Here is a 16,139-nt window from a genome sequence, read left to right as displayed (position 1 = left end):
ATAAAACAATGAGAAGAAAACATTAAAGCCTATTAAGTTCATATAAAACATAAAATGGACAGAGAATTCAAACCTTATTTATAATATAAAAACTTACTTTTTTCCTCTACATCTAAAATGTTTACATTAGAGAGAGGCCCTCAGGTCAATGATGCCGCTTTGAAGTTCCTTTATTTCTGTTTTATACTTCCTCTTTTCACTTCTCAAAAAGTGTGAACTGATGTTAGCGAGAATCAGACGCTGCCTGTCTCACAAACTGATAACACCTGGCTGAAGAAACGTTGGTAAGTTTGTCTGTATGCAAACAAACATAGTTTTACTTTGAAAAATACTGACGGTGCATTTATTATTATGACTTTCAGATTGCCACGTTAAAATAACTTTCCATGTCACTCACATATGTAACTCTTTTCTTATTCCCTCCCTGCTGTCAGGACTGATTTCCTCCACCAACAAGAGAAGAGTTTGCTTCTGAACTTGATGATTAGAGACTATTGCTCCTTATGTGACCTAAAGGTACGTGAAGGTCTTCAGTAAAAGAATAATTCAGATCATTTATTTAGGTAAAAGCTGAAATAAAGCAAGGTAAATATGCTCAATTAAATGGAGAAGTTAAAGTAGATGTGTTACCATATCAGTAAAATTTACTTAAAATACTCATGCTGGAAAATGGTCCCACATGAATGCTGTAACAGTGTATATTTTATTTATTTATTTATTTACAGTATTCTGTAGCAATGCAGTGTATTTAGAAACTATTATCACTCAAATATTTTATGTAAGATATCAATCAATGAAGTGGTAAGAAACTAGTTGTGAAGTACACAGAATTAAGCAAAAAATTAGCAAATTTCCTTTCAAATGTAGTGAAGCAGAAGTATTAAGTAGTATATGGAATTACTCACATGAGGTACATATGTTGCAAAAGTTAACAACTTCTGGGCAAAGATGAAAACAATAGATTGATTTTTCTATTAATTTATTATTAGTATTTACAACGACACTGTTAGTTAGCAGCTTGTTGTTGGAGGCATGAAGCTTCAAGCCAAATGCTAACGTCACAATGACAATGCTAACATTCTGTTGTTTATGTTATGTAGCAGGTTAGTTACCACAATGGTCAGAATGAATGTCATTGGTTTTGCGAGGTATTTAGCCACAAAACAAACAATTGTAACATGAATGTCTGCCAAATTTCATTAATATTCATCTAATAGTTGTTGAGATATTTCACTCAAAACAACAAATATCAATCTCATCTCTGACCAACCAAAACTCTTTTGAGTAATGCCTTATTTCTTATTTTTTTCTTTCGCCCTCCTCAGATGTGCAGTATTAAATAAAAATATTCTCCACCTCTGAGTTACTGAAGAAAGTGAACATGAAGTTCAACATGCGAGCTGAGGGAAGTTGGCTTCTGTTCCTTATTTTGCTTCTGTCTTTACTGTTTCATCCTCATCCTGTACTGGCCTTTTCACTGAAAAACTGCACCATTCTCTTTTCTGAAAATGTAAATAATCAGTGGGTTACATGCCATGAGCAAAACCTCGCTACTATTCCAGATGACATTCCCAGAAATGCGGTATCACTAGATCTCAGCTCAAATCACCTTTCACAGATCACCAGAAAAGAGTTAGGATGTTTTCCAAAGCTCCTCTCCTTAAAACTTCATTACAATTCGATTTCACACATTAATGATGGAGCTTTTGCCGACTTGGTAGAGTTAAGAACCCTTTTCATGGATTTTAATCAACTCACAAACCTGACAGACAACATGTTTCAAGGACTGTCCAAATTAGAGACACTAGATTTGTATTGCAACCATATCTCAAGTATCTCCCCCAAGGCCTTCCAGTCCTTGCACAGCATACGATCAGTTAATCTGTCCGCTAACCAGTTACATCAAATTGCAGACATTGTTCCGATCTTAAAACTTCCGACTTTAATTGATTTGTCCCTTGTGTATAACAACCTCACCTCCTTTCAGTCCGATGACATGCCTTTTAATGTCTCAAACCTCAAATCTCTGCAGCTTGATATGAACCCACTGAGTAGGTTCAGCATTACGAAAGACGTCTTTCCTCATCTGCAGGATCTATCCTTTGGCAAGTGTAGCTGTGACATTGAGTTGGATATAGCAAATAAGACCTTTCTGAGGAGCTTAACTAATTTGTTCTTTGGTGGAACGTATATTAGCTTTGAGGCGTACAGAGCGGTGCTGGAGAGAGTTGACTCATTACAAAAACTTGAGATGGACACTATGAAGGCGTGGATAGATGAAGGTCTCATAGACATCGCCTGCCGAATCCCTTCTCTAAGAAGTCTTGAGGTAATGTTTAGCAGTATTGTCACCATAGATGATAACCTACTACGTTCTTGTTCTCAGCTTACTGAGCTTGCTTTATCTAATAATAAATTGTCTGAGCTGTCTGAGCACTCACTCAGATCAATGACAAAGCTCAGGAGTCTGGAATTGCAGAGTAACAAACTGTCTAAACTGCCACTTGCAGTCCGAGGACTCTCCACATTGGAAATCTTGGATCTGAGCTTTAACTTCATCAGTGAGGTTGACTGTTATGACTTCTTGGATTTGACAAGATTAACAGGACTTAATCTGGAATATAATCACATTTTAAAACTTAAAGAATGTGCTTTTCAAAACCTGAAGAATTTGAAAATCCTTAATCTAGCAGGAAACTCTATTTTTACTTTGGACAACACCTTCAAGGTTAATTTGGACAAACTAGAATCTTTGAATTTGCACAATAATGGTCGCTTAATGTTCATGCAAGGAGACTTTATGAATCTTTCTTCCCTCTGTGTTTTGGATTTAGAATCAGATAAATATTACAACATATATAGCGGGGCTTTAGAAGGACTCGATAATCTCCAAACTCTTGGTCTTTCGGCTTTTAAGAACAGAGAAGATATTTTCAGAGGACTACCAAAATTAGCAAATCTGACTCTACATCTTATGTTTAACTGGAACCAAAAGAGTTCTCAACAAAATGATGAACCACCTTTCTCAAATTTACCTAACTTGAAGAAGCTTGTACTCAAAGTTTACGACAACTATTATACTGATATTTCACCAGATCTGCTCAAGGGACTGAAATCTTTAGAGTACTTAATGACTGAGAAATTCTTCACAGAGTCATTGCACCCGGACACATTTAAATACACTCCTCAACTGAAGGTTCTTCAGATAATCCACAGTGATCTGTCAGATTTAAGCCCTGAACTGTTTTGGCCAATCCCAAACCTGCGGGAACTCGATCTTTCCAACAATAAATTCAGGTCTTTGGATTTCCTGGCTGGCGCCAATCTGCCGGGGCTCAGCTGGCTAAAACTCACCAAGAATGCGTTGTCGGTCATCAACGAGACAGTCTTCCAATCCCTCCATGCCTTGACATATCTGGACCTAAGTGGCAACCCTTTAACATGCGAATGCTCTAATTCTGGCTTTAACCAATGGGTGCAGAGCAACAACCAGACACAGGTTGTCAATGGCCACCAGTATACTTGCACCTTTCCTGTGAGCCTACAAGGAGACAACTTCCTGGACTTTGACATCCACTCCTGCTGGATAGACACTAGCTTCCTCTGCTTCATTTCCAGCACTTGTCTGATCTTGCTTACCCTGCTTGCATCCTTCATGTACCACTTCCTGAGGTGGCACCTAGTTTATGCCTACTACCTCTTCTTGGCCTTCCTCTACGATAAGAAGAGGAGAAGGAAGGGCACTCCTTCCCTCTACGATGCTTTTGTCTCCTACAATGTTAACGATGAGGCCTGGGTCTACAGAGAGATGCTTCCAGTGCTGGAGGGGGAGCAAGGCTGGAGACTCTGTCTGCACCACAGGAACTTTGAACCAGGTATAAACATCTGTTTGTCTTTAAACTAGGGATGTCACAATGCAAATACTTCAGTGCCATGTTGATGCTAAAAGTCTGCAAACCCAACGGTACCTGTTTTTCTACAGTGCCGCGGGTATCGGAAAATTAGTAGTAGTTAGCTAGTTAGTTTGCTGTTAGAGCTAAAATATGTAACATTTCCGCAATAAAATGTCTACAAACACAAAGCTTATTCTGAGCACTTACAGGTGAAGTGAATGACTGATTATCTGGTTATCAGGGCTCCTGTGATGGGGGGGATATATCAGGCAGCAAGTGAACATTGTCCTCAAAGTTGATGTGTTAGAAACAGGAAAAATGCGCAGCGTGACGATCTGAGTGATTTGACAAGGGCCACATCGTGATGGACGACTGGGTCAGAGCATCTCCAAAGCTGCAGCTCTTATGGGGTGTTCCTGGTCTGCAGAGGTTAGTACCTATCAAAAGTGGTCCAAGGAAGGAAAGGAACTGGAGACAGGTTCACTGGCGGCCAAGACTCATTGATGCATGTGGGGAGTAAAGGCTGGCCTGTGTGGTCCGATCCAACAGACAAGCTACTGTAGCTCAAACTGCTCAAACAACCAGTTAATGCTGGTTTGAATAGAAAGGTGTCAGAACACACAGTGCAGAGCAGTCTGTTCGTCTGGGACTGCAGAACATTATGACCACCAGGGTGCCCAGGTGGTCATGAAGTGAAATTGCTTTATTCAGTGTTTTTACCAGTTTTGGTTCCCAAAGATAGAAACTTCCTGAATGATAAACTCTGAAGAAACTGTGATATCAACTTGTGTTACTGATAAGTGTGGCATTTCACAGGTATTCTAGCATTGTGACGCCCCTACTTTAAACTCTTTCTGAATTTGTCATGAACATCATTTTGTCCTTTTCGTCTCTGTTTCCTCTCTTTTTAAAGAAGCTGCATTCACAACAAGAGTTTCACATCCCCTTTTGCCGAATAGTTTCCTATTGACTTCATTATTCTCACCTGCCCACGTGTGCGCACTTACATTGACTTCATTGTTCTCACCTGCCCACGTGTGCGCACTTACATCTGCAAAACTAACAGAAAATTATAACAAAGAATAAGTGAACATAAGCTTTAATTAAGTTCAAACTACTCTCTATAGTCCTCAGATTGGATGATAAATGCAGCTCTTGTGTGTGTATATGCAAAGTGTTGTGATGCTGCCCATATATCTGATGAAGGTCAGATGAAGAGACATGTTTGTCGATTAAATATATCAGCAGCCAGCGAGGTGGCGTGTATCAGTTTTCACATCCTCTTTAGGACCAATCAGAACTTCATATTGTTACTGACAGAAATCGGGTGCTCAGTTCACACTTTGTTTCATCGAATAACTTCCCAGTGTGGTAAGTGGAGATGTCTACAAAAACCTCATGCTGCATCTATTTGTCTTGTAGTAATTCGCTGAATTAAAAACTGATTGACTGCTGGTTCAGTTGGGTTATTAGTAGAATTAGTCAGACAGACTGGGCTTCTTCAGAGGATGTGAACCAAAATAAATGAGATGGTTGTGAAGCCAACGTTCAAGTGTCTTAAACCTGTATTCTTTCTAATGGCCAGCAGGGGGCAGCTACATGGGCTGCAAGAAAGATGTCCAATAGTCTTATAGAGAAATGAGCCAATTTCTCAGTTGATTTATGAGCTCGGTAAACGGTTTCCTGATGAGTTTCTGGTCTCAGTCTCTAGTTTCAGTCTTCTTCCATACAGCATGATGTTCATTTAGTAAATGATGGTCCCATTAGAGTAAAACAGACCATAAAAAAGCAGGTATGCTTTAGGCGGGCTACCTTGTGATTGACAGCTCATTCTCAGAGTCCGTCCAGCTCAACGCACCAAACTCAGATCAAACTGTCAAACTAGGCAGTGCTGATCATTATGGATCCAGATTCTGTCACTGGGTTGACTATTTCTCTCCTCATCTGTTCACAAACACATTTTAGTGTTTATCTGCCATTGTTTAAATCATTTTCATTATTTTAAAGAGTCTGTTATTATTTGTTATGTATATGTTATTTTCACAGGTAAACCCATCGTAAACAACATTACAGACGCCATCTACGGCAGCAGGAAGACCATCTGCGTGATCAGCCGGCACTACCTGCAGAGCGAGTGGTGCACCAGAGAGATCCAGATGGCCAGGTTCGTACACTTAATGCCGTTATCTCACTCGTTCTCAAACATCAAAATCTCAAACAAAAATCCGGTGTGTCGGTGTCTGCAGCTACCGTCTGTTCGACGAGCAGAAGGACGTGTTGATCCTGCTGTTTCTGGAGGAGATCCCGGCCCGGCAGCTGTCTCCGTACTACCACATGAGGAGTCTGGTGAAGAGGCGCACCTACCTGAGCTGGCCACAAGCCGGTCAGCACACCGGAGTCTTCTGGCAGAACGTACAGCGGGCTCTGAACACCACTGAAAGTCCCACTGAGCGCACACACCTCCTGAGTGGAAGCCCAAGCTTAATTTAGTAAAGGTTCAACTGTACAAGGAACTCAGTAACTGCAACAAGTTTGTGTATAGCGAGTGATTTGGATGAATTTTTAGCAGATTATTTTTTGTTTAGGGGACTGTATTCATTTTTAACAATCATACGAACTTAATGAGCTTCTTTTTTGACAAATTCAATGTTTTTTTGACTCTGACGTTTGGTCATTGTTCTATTAGACAATTTACTTTTCTTCACAGAAGTGAACTAAATACTGAGATAAAGGTCTACTGTGTATATTTTTAAGTTTTCTTACAAGCCTTAAAATCAAGAAGGCCCCACAACCCACTGTGAAGCTTTAGTGGCCCCTAGTAGGGATCTCGACCCCCAAGTTGGGCACCACTGGTTTAAAGCCCCCAAAATAATTATGTGCAAGCCTGAACCTGCAGTTTTGGTTCTGAAGCCAAATTTCCGCTTAAAATAAATAGATTAATTATTTAAATAGTTTATAACAAGCTAAAGTAAACTACATTGTGCGTATAATAGAGAACTAATAAATAACAAATTCGCTCACACAGGACAAAAAGCACCAGAAATATATAAAATATAAAAAACAATAATAAATGTATAATAATGTATAATTCATAGGGGGTATTCGCTTTAACGTTTAATACTTTAAGTACATTTTGTTGTTATATGATGGATTTTGAATTCATTCACTTTTTTAGTGGATTGTTTTTACACTCTGGTATATGTACATAAAACAACAACTTCCATTTTGTGTTGATTTTGGCGCCCCCTGTAGAGAAAGGCGCGATTGTTTCCACAACCTTGTTTAATTGATTTCAAGGGGAATCCGACCCGGTGGCAGACATTTAAAATAACTATTTCATTCAATCAAATCTTCTCATTGGTGGTATTAAAAGCACCCTGTAGTACTTCTTCCATCACTGGAAAGACTCTGTCAACTTGCATTGTGGGAAATGTAGTATCACTGGTTTAATGCTTTATTCTTGCCTAAAACAGAAATTGTATTTTCTTATGTAGAATCTGAAGATATTTTTATTCTTCTGCCAACTGATTTACATATAAATGAATAAATACATTATTTTATTAAAAGTGATTATTGTTACACTAACTTTCATTATGTACTGAACTGTAACACAGAGGTCTGTTTTTTTTTTCTGAATGACATTTAGTCTCATTTATTCACAACAGCACACTGCTGGTTACCTGGATACTATAACTGTCTGTCACTGCCACCTGAGGGTGTGTGTGTGTGTGTGTGTGTGTGCGTGTGTACTTTCTCTCGTCAAATACACATATTATAAAACAAGCGTGATGTTTTAATGGTTAAAACCTGAAACTTTTCCTCTTTTGTGTAAAAGGAATAATAAAATAAATCTTCTGTACAGCAACCGTTTTCTATCATTTAATAAACTGACTCAGTTACATATTTTATGGATATTTAATATTATATTAAAAACTGTACAATGAACCCAAACAGTGAAGTCAGTAACTGCAGGAAGTTTGTGTAAAAGTGATTTGGATGAATTTTGAGAAGATTATTTTACTGTTTTAGGGAACTTTTTATACAAGTCTGTTTTATCTATTTTTTTATTATTTTTAACAATCATACAGACTTAATACGCTTCTTTTTTTGACAAATTCAGTGTTTTCTTGTCCCTGAAGTTCGGCCAAATTTACTTTACATTTCCATATATTAATTTATTTAATCAATCAAACTTTATTTGTATTGCACCTTTCATACAATTTAGTTCAGTTCAAAGTGTTTCACGACTTACCGGACAATAATGAGACAAAATTGATTTTCTATAAATAATTTTAATAAATTAAATAAGGTAGATTAAAAAATACAATACAGTGATAAAAATTACAATAAAATACAGTCGACAAGTAGATGTGTAACAATAGTGTTTAATAAAAGTTATACTGAAAAGTAAATATTATGCTTTAAGAAAACAGGCATAAAAAACAACCAAATAAAACAAGAAGCATACATATATTCATAGATAATAAGCAATACTTTAACAGTGAAATTTAGAATATACAATTCAATAAATAAGTAAAAAATAGTAAATAAAGATAATTCCTGAGTTAAAATTCAGGCTGAAGAGGTCAGTTTTGAGTTTACGTGTAAAAATGTCTTCCAGCATGCAGCTCAGAGCGTAATAATTAAATGCTGAGATATTAAGTCTAGCACGCTTTAAAATCAAGGACATGTTTTCTATAAGTAGAAAACATGTCAAGAAGTGAATTGTTTTTATTATAAAAGGGTATATTGAGAATTGATTACATAAAATTAATGGATGTTTGTAGTTTTTGCTGGAACATCTGAGCAAGACAATGCCATCATTAACATTTTATTCAATAAATTTTAAATTAATTAAATAATAACATTAATGATGGGGACACAATTTATCCATAATTATTAAAGAAAAAGCCAGAGAATGAATCACGGCAACACTGAGAAGTATGGAAGCCCATTTCTGCCAATATGAGGGGGAAAAACCTTCTGTAAGTCATTATAATGAGAAAGTTTCTCATCATAATGACATAGAGAATAATTTTGTGCTGTTTTTAAATTGCTTTTCCAGTTTGTTTTCTGTGCTTTTCTTTCTGCACACCATCAACTACCAGAAACTACCAGAAAAAGCTCTGCCGACATGTCACTAACTGAGGCTGATTAATGACGTAACCGAAGCCTCTACAGACACAGACACATTTAAGAAAGAAAATGTTTTGACTCTTGACTCCGTTTGTTCGCCTCAGCCAATCGGACGCTGCGGCAGCGATGCTACCTGACAACAACAGCTGACTAGGTATTGTCCTATAGTGTGTTTGCACTTAACACCAGCAGTTGTTATTTAGTCGATGGACGTCAGCAGACAGGAAGAGGAGCAGCTCTTTATGCTGTGTAGTGCTTATTAAGGGAAAACCTGCTGACACACACACACAGATATATAAATATAAATATATATAAATATATACGCAGCAGATTGAAGATAAGCAGCTGTTATTTGGACTTCTTCCTACAGAGACGCAGCATGTGGGAGGAGAACTTTGATACAGAACAGTAAGTCACCTCTCTAAAACACTTTTTATCTGATGTTCACACATTATTGACAGAATCTGTGCACTCACATACAAACACAGGATTTAAATAAAAGGTGAATTAATGTTCAAGTTTCCAATTAAAGGCATAAAACTGCTTCCATTTATCTCCCTTCTCTTAAATGAAAACGTTTTTCATTTAGGAAATCAGGTTTTTTGTAGGACAAGCTGTCAACAATTTGTGTAATTTTGTGACTTTTTCTTTCTCAATAGGAACCAAAAACAAATTCAAGTGACTTCTTCCAAACAAAAGAAACACAGTTAGCTTAGCACTTTGATTCACAACACATATTGCCAACGCCGGAGTCATTTTGTGCTACTTGCTTGTCATAAAAATGTCTAGAAGCTGTAACTTTACCGAATGCGCTCCTGTTTCTAGAACAAATGCTATTTCAAGTGTAACTAAACTCCTAAATTTTGCTAGCTACCTATCCTACTAAGTCGAAGCCATGACCCGCCCTACTCTGCTGCAGAGTCCGCTGGAGCTTTGAGAGTCACTAGAAGCACATTCATAGCCTTTTGTAAAAGTTTCTGTGTGGTACTTTAGTAATGTTAGCTAAGCCAGCAGCTCAAAGAGGCAAACTCGCTGGTGTCGGTTAGGCTATTTCGCTAGGCCACCGTCTGCAGAGTCAAGACGTTGGTCTCATATAAGCAGGGTGCCTTCAAATCAGCCAATAGCAAAATTAAGCTGCAATAGCCGATTTCAACCAATAGAGGGCAGTCGCTATGCATTTCTTCAAAGTTTTGCTTGCTTCTTTTTGATTAGCACACACCATTGGGGATCTACTTGCCATACACAATGCAACATCTGCTAGCAGTTCCTCATTCAGTTCCTCAATCACTCGTTCAATCATTATAAATTAGCTTAAAAACGTTAGACTGACCGACAGGAAGAAGCTGAAGTTATGTAGCATTATGCTCTACTACTAATTGAAAATGTAATGACCACTTACACCACTGACAAATGATACAGTTTGTGTGGGTAGTATAAAGTGTGCGTTTTTCTGTGTGTCTACATGTCGACCAGTGAGGTCAGCGGTAAACCTGACTACTCGCCGGTGTCCTGGCGGGAGTATTTCGACCAGATGGAGGACGTGAACGTGGGGCCGGCCGACAGCAGGGACGTGTTCAGGATTTATAAAGCCGGAAGCGATGGACCGCTGCTGGTTCTGCTGCACGGAGGAGGCCACTCCGCGCTGTCCTGGGCCGTCTTCACCGTGAGTATCTGTACAGCTGGTTGATAAAATGACTTACTGCTCGACTGATTGATGGCGGCTGCATCCTGAATACCAGCAGATTGTCATGGTGTTTTTCTGTGTTCCAGACAGCCATCGCCAGCAGAGCGACCTGCAGAGTACTCGCCATGGACCTCAGGGGTCACGGTGAGGCAATATAAAGAATAAAAGCTTTCTGTCATCTCTCGAGTATTAACGTTTATCCAAATGAGTTGGGTTGTTGAGCTGGTATCAGTGGTTTTTTTTGTTGTTGTTGAAATCTGTTCATGTAAATCTTTACAGGATTGTTGAGGGCTAAAATGACTGATTTCACTGCAGATTTTCAAAAAAAATTTAGATGCATGTTCCGACGTTTTGGGTCTTTTTTTGGCAATGAAGTGAGAACTGCAATAGTCGGTAGTAATTTGTTAACATATGGCTCAACGTCTTGCACGGGGGGATGATTGGTTATGATTGGTGAAACTCATGGGAAATTACAGTGATTGGTCAAATTTGGGTAAAAGTTGCGGTTATTGGACACAATTGCAAGAATTAACAGGAACTGGCTAAACTTACATGATTGTTACAATCGCAACTTCTTGGAGGAACTTTATTTCAATTGTTTTCTGTAAATCAAATTTCTGTAAATAACATAACATTAAATACATTTTTATCTTTCAGTGTCTGGTTTTAACGCTTATTTTTAGCTGTTTATCAGTGAGAACCACTTTGAGTTGCATTATTGTGAGAATTTGTTCTCTGTTAAGGTGGGACTCTGGTTCGCCAATCAGATGACTTCTCAACTCAAACTATGTCCAGGTAACAGTTCAAACTCACAAACTTCAAGCTTTCAGTAATCCTTTTACCTCAAATTAACAAGCAAGCGAAAGATTACTGTTCTACTACGACTAATGATGCTACAAATCCTGATCCATCACCCTCCTCAGCGATATAGCCAATGTGATTCGATCCTGCTATGGTGAGACTCCTCCCCCCATCATCCTGATTGGCCATGGCGTCGGTGGGGCGATCGCAGTGCATACAGCCAGCAACATGCTGCTACCGACCACCGTGGGCCTGGTGGCAATAGACGTGGTGGAAGGTAAGGGTGTAAGAGTGTGAGTGGTAGAGGCATACACTTCTTTCGTTCACAAATACTTGACTTGTCTACTTTCCTTCCTGCAGGCAGTGCGATGGAGGCGCTCCACATCATACAGAACTTCCTGAAGGGAAGACCCAAGTCCTTCAAGTCAATGGACCACGCTATAGAGTGGAGGTGAGCATTCCTTGTAGTCTAAAACTCCTACAAATCGGCTTTGTTTGTTCTTCCAAGATTCCTCTTTAACAAAAGTTGTTTCATCAGTTTCTCCAGAACTTGTGGATTCATTATTCTTACTACCTTTGTTTCAGAGGAGCGGATTAAGATCTCGGTTGCTTTCAGCCATTGTCCCTCTCCTGTCTTTGTGTTTGTTGTGCAAACTGATGGACTTTTAATCCTTTCATTCCTTTATATTGTCGGTTTCTGCCCCAAACTCGTGCAAGACATAATTTCTTTCAGAAACCAGAGTCCTCATTTATTCACAACAGTGATGAAAACATTTTGCAAGACTAAACATTTGACAGTAAAAAATACAAAACACCTCCTCCAGATAATCAGTTGATTGATTATTATGACTACACTTTAAGGCCCAATTTACACTTATTTCAAGTGTCCTAACAAAATACAGATGAAATCTGATGCACTTTCATTTACAGGGTCGGCACTACTCAAGTCCAGAGGATGGTGGTAAAACACCTGACTGCTAACAGCCAAAGAGTCAAGAAGAATAACTTTAAATTTAGCAGTTTAGGTACAACAATTATGTCATAGCAAGCGAGCTACGAGTTTTATTGCTTCACAAGCTCTTACTAAAGCTGCTCTGTCACCTATACAGATCATTCAATGGTCAAACTGATCAGGGATCTCATAAATCAGATAGATGCTCTTCTATCTGTCTCAGTCAACTGGAAAAACAACAGCTAATTTCAGTATCTTTAGCTGCTGTTATCACAGGACAGACTTTATGTGTCGTTATTCCCACCACAGACTGCAAGAAATAATTATACTTTGAAGGAGTAAAGCTCGAAGAGATTACACCTTTTCAACTTCTAATTAGAATCACACCAGCCGAGGGTTGTTTGAGCAATCAGATTTCAATCCGCCCCTATTTGATATGTCCAAGAGGCAGGAAGTGACAAAGTGTAAATGGGGTCAGTTTGAAACCAGTACGTCAGAGGCTGCCACAAGATAATTTACAGAATGGGGGGAAAAATATAACAAAATGTATCATTGTCAACTTGTACCCAACAAATCTGTCTCAGACTTATTCTATAGTTTGATTCAGAAACGTCTTGACCTCTATCTTAATCACAACCAGCACCTTCAAACACTGGCTGCACTCACAAAGAAGTCAGCATTGAATAACGTTGAATTAACTGAAGACTCCTTGTTCTTCGTTCAGTGTCAAGAGTGGGCAAATCAGGAACCTGGAATCTGCCAGAGTCTCGATGGCTGGTCAGATCAAAAGGTAGGTTGGATATTGATCATCCTGGCTTCCAGTTTGGAAGTAGATCACAGATAATTGTTTTGTTCTACGTCTACCTGAGTAAACTATGTTACATTAGGTGTGAGGTGGAGGAGGCCGACACTGTGGAGCAGGCCACCCTGGTGACTGACGTTGTCGTTGAGCGTAACGAAGAGTTCTACGATCAGAGCTACGTCAGCGACAAAGAAAACGCTGCCTCAGAGGTGAGCCTCAACGAAGGCCAGGTATGAAAACGACCACACAGAAACACTTATGGTAAAGTAATGTTTCATTGACTTGCATTCATTACCAAGTATCCTACTTTCACCTTCATCATTAACCCTTGATGTCAATCTTTTGTGTTATAATGTGTGTTTCATGCTTTCAGTGATGTATTATATTCATTACCAAAACACTTATTTTATCGAGATGTCATAATGAATGTGTTGTGACACCAATCCATTGATTTGCATTCATTATGGAGCCTCAAACTTTTACATCAACTCACACACAAATACCTGTGCAGAAACGTTTCATTTATACTTGCAAGGACATCACTGACTTACATTCATTTTCAAAGTTAAACCTTAAACATTTGAGCAGATTTGCTTTGTCTTACCATTGACTTCCATTCAGCTCTAAACTTCTAAATGCAAACACACCTATAAAAATATGTATAACAGCACTTCCATTGATTTCCATTAATCTCCAAAAATGTAAACCTAACCAAACCCACAAAAAAACACAAAATTGCACACATTATATATTAACATATATAATAAAACTTGATTTGACTGGTGAGTCCATTGACTTTCCCCACTCACCCCTAACACAGGTATCCAGTATAACTCAATTTAACTCTTTTAATTCCAGCATGAATGTCTTAATGTTTTCCTCCTGCTATTACCTGTAAATTAACAAAGATTATTAACCAACCACGCTGTGTATCTGTGTATACCTGCCAGGGTGTGTACAAGTGGCGTATAGACCTGTCGAAGTCAGAAAAGTATTGGGACGGCTGGTTTAGAGGAACATCTAACCTCTTCCTGGCTTGCAACCTGCCCAAACTCCTGCTGTTGTCCGGTAGGTCTTTAAAAACATTTGTAAGTCCTAATACGGTAAAACGCTGGAGTAAAATGGTTCCTGATACTGTAAATAAATAATAATAAATAATTTCACACTGTCACCTGACACTGATTCTGTTTCCAGGAATCAACCGGCTGGACAGAGATCTGACTATCGGCCAGATGCAAGGTGAGACGCTGATTCAACACATGCAGTGGTAGCCATGGTAATCCTTCAGTTTTGGTTCAATAAGTTGTTGCACAAAACGTTGTTGTTGTTGTTGTATGTAAAAACAACTTTTTGAAACATCACCTGGTTAATTTACCAAATCTTTGCAGGTCTTTAGATCCAAAGGAATCCTACAACCAATTTACAGCCATTACACGCTGAATTAAATTAACATCAACTAAAACGTTTGCGTCATACGTTATGTCCTGACCTGGCGTCTTTTCCTATATATTTTACCAAACTTCAACAGCAGTGGCTACCGGTCTCTGAAGAAAAGTATTTAATAGTGCATGGATGCTGCTGGTTTATCGGTTTGTTCAATCTGTGGCGTGATTATAATTATAAGGCTCAAATATTTGTTGTGGTTCTTGTTTTTGTTGCTAAAAACGTCTTCTTTGATAGTAAAGGTTGCTGATCCCTGGTGTAGGGGATTGGTTGTAAATTGGGATTGGAAAGAAATTCCCTTTGACTGCATTGTAGAGAACGTACAGTTTCTGTTATGTTGCCTCGGCGTTCAGTAGCGTAGTTCTTGATAGCAATAGGTTAGCACTTGAGATGCGAACTGTCTTTATCCAAATAAATCCTCGGAGCTCTGGTCGAGCGCTGAACGATTCAGTGAACAAGTTTCTGACCGACCTTAGTGATTCATTACATTGAAAGTAACTGCCGTGCCCTTAGCTGGTGTACAGCAAGCATGTATGAGAGCTGGTATCAGCAGCTGTACGGGTTTGTAGGACTCAGTACTGATACCATTTTTATCACTGGCAGTTAGTTTGATATAAAAGTCAAGAGGTGGAAACGTCGGACTCAGAGTGCAAGAATATGATGAGTGAAGATCCGGTATGAGTTGAACCATCGGTCCAAACTATTAGTTTGTTCACTTTTTGGCAGCACTAACAGGGAGCACTGTTCTTCTAGAGCACTGTTTCTTAAAGTATGGTACTACTGGTGGTACGCAGACGAGGCTCTAAAATATATATGTATTTCTATATAAATACATTTATTTAAAAAACAAACAGTACTATCAAAATACAACAATAGTTTTAATAAAAACACTAAACTATTGCAGAGATATCATTTTAAATATCAACCTGCTGCATAGTCAGGTTCATGATCGTAGAGCTCATACTTCGGTGATTAGTTAACAGCTAAATGTGATGGTGAGATAGTGATCGGAGGTAAAAGGGATAATCTTATTATTGGGAATAAACCTGCTGTGTCACCTCTGACATGTTGACCCTCCACAAAGAGGAGGGAGACAGTAAATGGAGGTTAACAAGGGCTGATGGGAAATGTAGTGTCGGAGAAACAAAAATGCCAGCTGGTAGAGAATCGCTGCGATTTTGGGGAATTGTTGACATTCTTTTCACGCTGTGTTTTCTACACTAACTGTGAGGGAAAAGGTGAAGGATGTCTCCAGACACACACACACACACACACACACACATTCACACTCAGATACACACACACACACACACACACACACACAGATACACACACCTCGAGGCAGCAGTTCCTCTCCAGAGACAGATGGTCCTGTCAGTCAACAACGACGCTGGAAGTGACAGCCCAGGAGTGTGTGTGTGTGTGTGT

General features: G+C 38.9%; 2 protein-coding genes across 2 annotated transcripts in view; both read left to right on the top strand.

The window, feature by feature from the left end:
* Positions 1 to 1,393: 1,393 nt before the first annotated feature.
* On the top strand, positions 1,394 to 6,428 carry LOC118337759 (toll-like receptor 13). Its single transcript, XM_035674863.1, has 3 exons — positions 1,394 to 3,875; positions 5,940 to 6,057; positions 6,140 to 6,428. Exons 1-3 carry the CDS (start codon positions 1,394 to 1,396, stop codon positions 6,381 to 6,383), a joined length of 2,844 nt encoding a protein of 947 aa, XP_035530756.1. The 3' UTR covers positions 6,384 to 6,428.
* Positions 6,429 to 9,259: 2,831 nt separating this feature from the next.
* LOC118337760 (protein phosphatase methylesterase 1-like) overlaps positions 9,260 to 16,139 on the top strand; it is a gene marked incomplete at its 3' end in the record, with an annotated part of 7,078 nt that continues 198 nt past the window's right edge. Inside the window, 10 exon segments of the mRNA XM_035674864.1 lie at positions 9,260 to 9,437; positions 10,503 to 10,692; positions 10,800 to 10,857; positions 11,457 to 11,508; positions 11,637 to 11,791; positions 11,875 to 11,965; positions 13,191 to 13,256; positions 13,354 to 13,477; positions 14,219 to 14,336; positions 14,463 to 14,507. Coding sequence (XP_035530757.1) covers positions 9,409 to 9,437; positions 10,503 to 10,692; positions 10,800 to 10,857; positions 11,457 to 11,508; positions 11,637 to 11,791; positions 11,875 to 11,965; positions 13,191 to 13,256; positions 13,354 to 13,477; positions 14,219 to 14,336; positions 14,463 to 14,507 — 928 coding nt within the window.

This window comes from Morone saxatilis, unplaced genomic scaffold (assembly GCF_004916995.1).
Source record: "Morone saxatilis isolate NCDOM2014 unplaced genomic scaffold, NCSU_SB_2.0 Contig4, whole genome shotgun sequence".
NCBI classification, from domain to species: Eukaryota; Metazoa; Chordata; class Actinopteri; family Moronidae; genus Morone; species Morone saxatilis.
The sequence above is the reverse complement of the archived record's forward strand: the minus strand, read 5'-3'. Positions and strand labels throughout refer to the sequence as shown.